This window comes from Notolepis coatsorum (genome assembly GCF_963971535.1).
Source record: "Notolepis coatsorum genome assembly, chromosome: 11".
In the NCBI taxonomy this organism is placed as follows: Eukaryota; Metazoa; Chordata; class Actinopteri; order Aulopiformes; family Paralepididae; genus Notolepis; species Notolepis coatsorum.
The window spans coordinates 26,962,256-26,970,939 of NC_140175.1; the positions used below are offsets into that span (position 1 = coordinate 26,962,256).

The window sequence follows — 8,684 nt, forward strand, 5'->3', positions numbered from 1 at the left end:
TTCATCGCCGCCTGCTCTGGATTCAGCGCTAGGCTGTGATTTTCCGCCGGATAATAAGTATGAATAAGTACGAATGCATATACGTTGAGAGTTAACCGCGAGCGGGATGCTGACGGGTGTGGCTGGTCCTCAGGGGTGGTTCTGAGAAGGACGGATCGATCCAGAGCCTGAGCCAAGGCAGGTCCATCTACCATCGCTTCCCCCGACCCCCCCCTGCCCATTAATCAACCTCTCCTCCTCCTTTCCTTCCATCTCTCTTGTATCGAACGGCATATCTTTACGACCCCCTCCACCTCCCACCCCCGGGCACCAGGCAGCGACCCACATATTTCACTGATATTTACTCTGAAAAGAGGAGGAGAAGGAGAGAGAGACAATGGAAGGAGAGTGATGATAAAAGGAGGAGAGAGGAGGGAGAGAGAGAGAGAGAGAGAGAGAAACCATGGAGAAATGAGGTCCTGATTTTCAAAACTTTAGAACTGTCACACAAACTGCATTTAGCAATATTGTCCGTGTATATTTACATTCGTACACACGTCAACTTACTTCCATCCACATTATACATAAATAGTCCCTCCAGTTATCTATCATTCATGAGCGCTCAGGGCAATCAGTCATAATGAGCTGAGGAATCTAGTGTTCGGTTGATAGCCATAGACAGTGTTTTTAGTCAGTTATTGCTATTCTCGGTCCTTGCTCCACAATGGGCAAACAAACTTCCCACCACAGTTAGGACAGCCCAAACCCGCCCAACTTTCCATGTGCACCATCAACTAAAAACAGTTGTACCCTTCCTGCTGACTTGTGGTACAGTCGCTTTGGACAAAAGTGTCAGCTAAATGTAAATGTAAATTAAAATCATTGTGTGTGTTTTTTATCACCATGGACATTTGACGTGTTGCGAAAATGGGTTTTATTAAAATGTTGTGGTACATATCTTGATACTATATCCATCCATGTGTGTGTTCTTGCTTGTGTGTGCGTGCGTGTGCGTGCGTGTGTGTGCGTGTGTGTGTGTGTGTGTGCGTGCATGTGTGTGTGTGTGTGCATGTGTGTGCCTGTGCGTGTGTGTGCCAGTCAAAGCCCCGGGGCTCGGGGTCCTTGGCAGCAGATCAACTAAGGTATTAAATGGATGATCTCCTGTTCTGAGAAATACTGTATCAAAGCTGATTTGGGACCAGCTGCAGGTGACCGCAAACCTCCATCAGCTACACCGGAGCAATTACAGACAGACAGACGGGACCTCCCCTGCACACAGACGCAGCCCCCACTCATGACAAAATGCTCCCCGACGACGACGCCATCGGAGGGGTGTCTGGGATAGAAAATAGAATGGTTCTCTCTGTAATCATCCCTGCGTGTGCTCACGGTTGCAGCGGAGCAGAGGGAGTCGTGCGGTGGTGGCAGCTCCACTAGTAAATTCAGAATAAAGGGGAATAAAAGCGTGGCTGCTTATCGCAAGCTAAAGCGTTGATTATGTTCTCTCATTAGACGTAGTTAACCTGCGTGACACTGCCAGGTTTTCTCATTTGTCTGCCGTCCTCATTTTATCCACACCGCGTACATATCTGCGGGGCAACGGGAGAAGCATGAATTATGGAAACCATGAATTATGGTACCTGGTAGAACGATAATATTATGCTTGAATGGTGAATGCGATGGGAATCATTATACATAATCTACGTCTACCTGAGTGAATGTGGATGTGTGAAAATGTGTGTGTGTCTGTGTGTTCCCTGCGGTTCTCCCTCATGGAAACTGTAGCCTGATCTCGTTGTGGGTATTATCTTATGGCAACGTATTATGGCAATATGTCATGTATGCTTTGTGTTTTTCTCTTTCTCTGCGTCCCATGGTGCAAGACCGCCGCCGGCGACTATGCCTGGCAAACTGTGGTGACCCATAAATGGACGTTTTGTAGAGGGGACGTTTTGTAGGACGTTTTTGTAGGACGTTTTGTAGGACGTTTTGTAGGACGTTTTGTAGGACACATGTTCAGGTCGAGCAACACCTAGACTGAAAATGTGTGTATGTTCCCTGGTTCTCCATCATGCAACCTGATCTGGTTGTGGGTGTCTATGGCAAGTTTATTTGTTTCTACCCATGGTGCACATGACTGCCGTCATGGGCTATATGTGGCGTGACAAAAAGATTTATGTTTTGTAGGACGTTTTGTAGGACGCATGCTCAGGTCACGCAGGTGCATCTGGCGACGCCTTTCTCTGCATCTTCCTAAGGGTCGATCCAATACGTTTTCAGATACTGACTCCAAACGAAGTGTTTTCAGATACTGACTCCAAACGGAGTGTTTTCACATACTGACTCCAAACGGAGGGGTAGAAGGGAGAACGTACAGGACTTAGGTTTCCGTTTCCCTTTGAGGAAATATGCTGGGTCGCGTGTCACTTTCTTCTATCTCACACCGTTCCAAAGATGATTATTTACAACTATTTCCACTGCTCCAAAATCAAGAAAGAATGTATGGTTTTTAAGTATCCTTTGCCGGCAGACATGATGGTTATGTCAGTGTAATGATCAGACAGGGCGAAACTGCTCAACCAGATGAACCAAGTAGTAAGGTTCCTCATTCCGAGTTTGTGTGCCAAGAACACGTGCGGTTCCGGAGAACGGGGTGTTGTTTCATAACTCGCAGGTGTCACAGAGATATTAAGGAAAAATTTAAAATTGTGTGGCTTTTTCTCTCCAGACGCACAACGTTCCAAAGATTCCAGTTCCACAAAATGTCTGTTGAAATTAAAGAAGAATTATTGTAGGCACACTGTCACAGTTAACCTACTGTACTGTAATCTAAAAATATGCTGTGAATAACGTGCTGTGTTCGATACATACAATAACTATGTAGGCCTATCATTAGTATATGTAACTAAACTGTTCTAGGCCCTGCAAGAATAGCACACAAGTCCTTTACATCACTTTACTACCGATGACAAAAAGGGTGTGTCCCATTTCCGAGGTAAAGACTTCAACCCCTACCCCATGTAACTTCATCTTGAAGGGCCACTACCCAGTCGAGGGCCCTCCAAAACGAGGGGTATAGGGCCAAGGGAAGGACATTGGGATTGGGCCTAAATCATCACCTCAAACGGTGTGATATTAACGGTTAAAATATGAACACAACACAAGAGCCCACGCATAGTTGCACAGTGGGTCTGGGGGCGGCTTGCTGCTCGTTTCGTCTCTTTTCTTGGGATTGGAAGGAACCGAGCGATCACGCTGCACCTTTTCATTTCAATTTAATTTAATGCAGAGCAACTTCTTTGATTAGCTGTTCAGAGAGAGAGAGAGAGAGAGAGAGAGAGAGAGAGAGAGAGAGAGAGAGAGAGAGAGAGAGAGAGAGAGAGAGAGAGCAGAGAGAGAGAGGGAGAGAGAGAGAGAGAGAGAGATGAGAGAGAGAGAGAGAGAGAGAGAGAGAGAGAGAGAGAGAGAGAGAGAGAGAGACCGGCGGTCATGGTACTCCTGCAGCCTGTTCATCATGCCTGTCAAATAGCAAGCAGAGCCCATAGAATTGCAGAATTTGCACGTCCCCAAGGTGCAGCATCACTGGAGAGAGAAGTGTATACTGAACACACACACACACACACACACGCACAAATACATATACACACACATACTGTATACACACACAAATACATATACACACACACACCCACCAACACACACACACACACATACTGTATACTGTACACACACACACACACTAGGGCTGAGCCAAACGTCTATTCATTCTGTTTAAACCAATGGGGTTTTTCTTCACAGTTGCAGATTAGGCTACACTAATATTATAGAATTAAAACTGATGAGTTATATTCATTAAAGAAAGTTGATTTAATAAAAAATAAAAATACTCATTTAGATACAGATTAATGACTTTATTCAAATTGAGGATTTAGTTTGAGGATATTTATAAAAAAAAATTGAAAAAAAAGGTATTATTAAAAACTATTAAGGTTCGAGCGTCCGTTCGAAAAACCCTGACGAAGTTTGAATCCCAAAACACACACACACACAAATACATATACACACACACACATACATATAAGCCCACACACAAACAAGCACTTCCCCGTACAGACCCACGTGTATACACACATGCACACGCACACACACACACACACACACACACACACACACACACACACACACACACACACACACACACACACACACACACACACACACACACACACACACACACACACACACACACACACACACACACAGGGAGGGGCTTTACTGTACAGCTGAATTATCACACAAGCAGAGTCGCTGACATGGAAAAGAGGCTCAAAAGAAGCTCAATCACACACACGATGAACAGATAAACACACACACACACACACACACACACACACACACAAACTCAATCACACACACACGATGAACAGATAAACACACACACACACACACACACACACACACACACACACACACACACACACACACACACACACACACACACACACAGGATGAACAGATAAACACACACATGTGCAACCTCTGTCCAAGGGCACCCTGGTGTACACAGCAGTGGGTCATCACGTGGTTAAGCAAAGCAAACCACCATGTGTATTTTTAAGTGCCATGGACTTTTTTGTGTATGGAGGGTTTGGCAGCTGCGTCATACTTGGAGCACACATGGAAGACCAACATTCACTTAAAGATCCCCCCAGATATATTTAACCCTTTAAAATGTTCTGCATTGAATAACAATTTCTATAATATAGTTTTTCCCACCAAATTGTTCAATAAACTACTGACAATGGCTCAATGGCTTCACCCTCACTTGAGATGCAAGGATCTATGAATATGCAAATTGGCAACAAGCACCTATTGATATTTACCAGGAAGTCCAAGTCAGCAGCTTAACCCTTTCACTACCACACTACAGAAGGTTAACCCTTTACTATCACACTACAGACGGTTAACCCTTTCACTACCACACTACAGACGGTAAACCCTTTCACTGCGACAATACAGAAGGTTAACCATTTCACAGCCACATGACAAAGGGTTAACCCTTTCACTACTACACAATAGAAGGTTAACCCTTTACTATCACACAAGACGGTTAACCGTCTGTAGTGTGATAGTAAAGGGTTAACCTTATGTAGTGTGGTAGTGAAAGGGTTAAAATCTTTCAAGACATGTCAACACCTAGGGCGGCTGGGTGGCGCAGCGGACATTGCGCTCGTCACCAACGCAAGATACACCGGGTTCGACTCCGGCTGTCGGCGTTGCCTCCGGCTTGGGCCAGCCGTCATACTAACTCAATTGGCAGAGTCAGCGGGTGGAAGTCGATGGGTGGTAATCTGGACGTTGTGGACAGCGACTCCTACAGGTCGGTTGGGGGACGCCTGCACAGCAGAGACAGGAAATGGCAGGGGTAGTGTGTGAGCCTCCCACACGTTACACCTCGCCAATGAGAGTCCGCGCTGGCAGGTGAAAAGATGTGACGGGCTGCCTCCTCGTGTATCGGAGGGGACACGTGATGCAAGGCTTCTATCCTCCCTACAACCGGCCAGTGGGGGGCATATGCGAGCAACGTTCAAGACAGGGGAGGGGAGAATTGGCACAGTGGAATTGGGATGTGGAGAAAAATAGAAAAAGAGGAAAAAAAGACATGTCAACACCTGCTCAGCTTTCTGTGCGTTACCACATAACTGGACCCTGATACAGTGGGTTCGACCTATTAGTGACGTCACACATGCTGACACTGCTGAGGCTGTTTGCATCTGCCATTGAGACCCCATCACAAGTGGACAGCTCTAAGTAAACCCAGGACTCATTGAGGACGCATTGAGATCCCATCGCTCAGACCACACATTAGTTGGCAGTGTGAACACACAAATGCGTGAAGGAGTGCCGAGTCAGCTGCGTCTTCGATATAATTCTGAACACAGAGGAGGTGAAGGTATCTGCTCTCCTTTTTCTTCCTCCTTTTTCTCATCTCCAGTTGGTTAGAAAATTGCGCATGCTGAGTTTATCCACAAGGTCTGAATTTTTCTTTTAACGCCCCTATATATAGGCTATTAAAAAGATTAAGATGAATGATTCAACTGGACTTTGAAGAAGTCTTTATTAATTTCACACATTGCAACGTAGTCATGCAGCGACACACACACACATAGGAAACAGACACAAGCAATTTATTTTGGGTCGCCGATTCAATTTTGTCTCCGCGCTTGACCCGTCTCCCCGAGGAGCAGACACGGGTCGTGGCGTGGGGCCGCCCCCGGGGACCAGTCCAAATGCTCCTGTCCGTCTTCATCAGGGACACGACAGCGTTAGTGATTTGTTCTGCATGTATTTCCATTGGGTTTATCTTTTATTCTGGAGGGGAAACCCTTGCGAGCACGGGGGGGGGAGAACATGCAAACTCTACACAGAAAGGCCCGGGAGATATCCCCCACCTGGGTACCTGCCAACCCGGCAACCTGGTCCCCAGGCGGGAATGGAACCCAGGAAGGACCTTCTTGCTGTGAGGCGTGGGAATCGGCAGAGACCTCACGATACGATACTATCACGATACTTGCGTCACGATACGATAGTATCGCAATACTAAATATATCGCGATACGCTGAGTATTGCGAGAGAAAATTAATATTATTATTTCTTTTTAATCTAATTTAATTTATTATCTTTTTTCAACTGCAAAGTAAAACTTTGTCAACATGTTTTAACTAATCAAATAAAGTTCAGTCTGTTCATCTCACTTCAATCATTTTTATTGCAGAACATGGTATTTTCTCAAGCAGACAGATTGTGTTGCATGTACCTGACAAACTGAACTGTTTGTATTAGAGTCATATTCCAATTTAACTGAATGCACATGTGTGTGTGTGGACTACTGTACTATTACAAGTATTGAAATGAACAATGCAACTTCCTTATACAAAAAAAAAATATATATTTTTAATTTTTTTATGAATAATTAAATATCGATACTTGGCGTCCCTGTATCGATACAGTATCGCCACGCAAGTATCGCGATACTACTAGTACTATGGTATCGATTTTCTCCCCCACCCCTAGGCGACAGTGTTAACCACTACACCAGGTGCTACAGTATATTAGGGCTGACACTTTTTTCCAAAAAATCTGAATCCAAAGTAAGATAGAGAAAGTAAAAAATCTGAATCCTCTATTATAATGTGGGCTTGCCCACCCCATCGGCAGCCTCACGCCTTAATAATCGCAAGCATCAACAAAACAATTTAGCTATGTAAAGCCCTATCCAAATGATTGCTCTGCAGTCAGTTCTTTTAATTGCAGCATACAGTATGTTGAGAAGACTTCCCGACTTGGAGTAATATTCCAGTGCCCCGTCAATCCTTTCTCCCACATAATCCACCCCTCATGGATTGGTTTTATGCCTCGTCATATAATATGGGAGGGAGAAAACATCACTGATATACATTTCCACCCCTGAATTCTGGTATAGGGCTCACTGTATATTGGGTTTTCTAATGCTGATTAATAACATAAAGTAATCCCTAGTATGGAATGAATACGCAAGGAAAGTGCTATGTTAGGGATAATCAATGAGTAGATTGTTAGTTAATCAGGTTGATAAGTCAGCTGTGCTCTTTAATGTTGCTATGGTTACAGGTTGGGTAGTGCATGCATTTAGAACAGTGATTAAACTACAGGTGTATTCAACTACCAGCCAATCAGAAAAGCGTATTCACACAGACCATTGTATAACAGCATGGTATAACTGCAACTCCAAAACAACCCCCATCTCCCAAGATGTCCCTCAAGGATCAGTGCTTGGCCCCCTCCTCCTCATCATATACATGCTTCCCCCCCTTCATCTGTCGCCATTTTATCTCTTTCCCCTGCTGCACCGATGACACCCAACTCTACATCTCCATCAAATCCATCACTACTGCCACCCACTCCCTCTCACAAACTGTCTTTTGGAAATAAAATCCTGGATAATAATAATAATAATAATAATAATAATAATAATATATAATATAGCACCTTTCATACAAGAATTGCAGCCCAAAGTGCTTCACAGCAGTAAAAAAGACATAGGCATGAAGTGCAGACATAAAATAAGCATAGAACATCACAATCTTTTTCATATTAGGGTCTAACATCTTAATAGGTCTCTTTGTTTACGGTTTGATTGTCACTGATAAAATAGACATACAGTAATAAAAGAGAAAAATAGTGCAGTGCAATAAAATAGTTAGGAGCAGTGCAATGAAATAGTTAAAAATAGGCATAGAAATGCATGAAATTGCTAGGAAGTGCATACAAATAATTAGCGGAATAAAAATTGTGAACGGACGAATTGATCAGTTGATGAGTTATTGCATTAAACCTATCCAAACGTATTTACATTTGAAGAGTTAGCCTCCCTGATATCTCATTGAAATGCCTGAGTAAAGAGAATTTTAAGTCTTTTGAAGATACCAGACAGATCAGATCGCTGATGTTTTCGGGCAGTGTGTTCCATCGCATGGGGGAATAGTTGACAAAGGCTGCATCACCAATCTTCTTTTGACTGTTTCTGGGAGCCTCTAGTAGCCCAGCAGTGTTGATGATTGCAGCGTTCTTGCTGGCATGTAATTTATTAGAGTGTTGGCAATGTAGCTAGGTCCCTGTCCATTTATTTTAAGGCTTTGTATGTGAGGAGGATTCTAAACGTTACA

General features: G+C 44.0%; 1 protein-coding gene across 1 annotated transcript in view; it reads right to left on the reverse strand.

Moving 5' to 3' along the window:
• The window catches only part of LOC311237064 (whirlin-like), a gene marked incomplete at both ends in the record, with an annotated part of 94,046 nt that extends 93,852 nt beyond the window's left edge, over positions 1-194 (reverse strand). Inside the window, one exon of the mRNA XM_084324872.1 lies at positions 84-194. Within this exon, the coding sequence (XP_084180998.1) occupies positions 84-194 (111 nt within the window). The remainder of the gene's footprint in view (positions 1-83) is intronic.
• Positions 195-8,684: the final 8,490 nt, after the last annotated feature.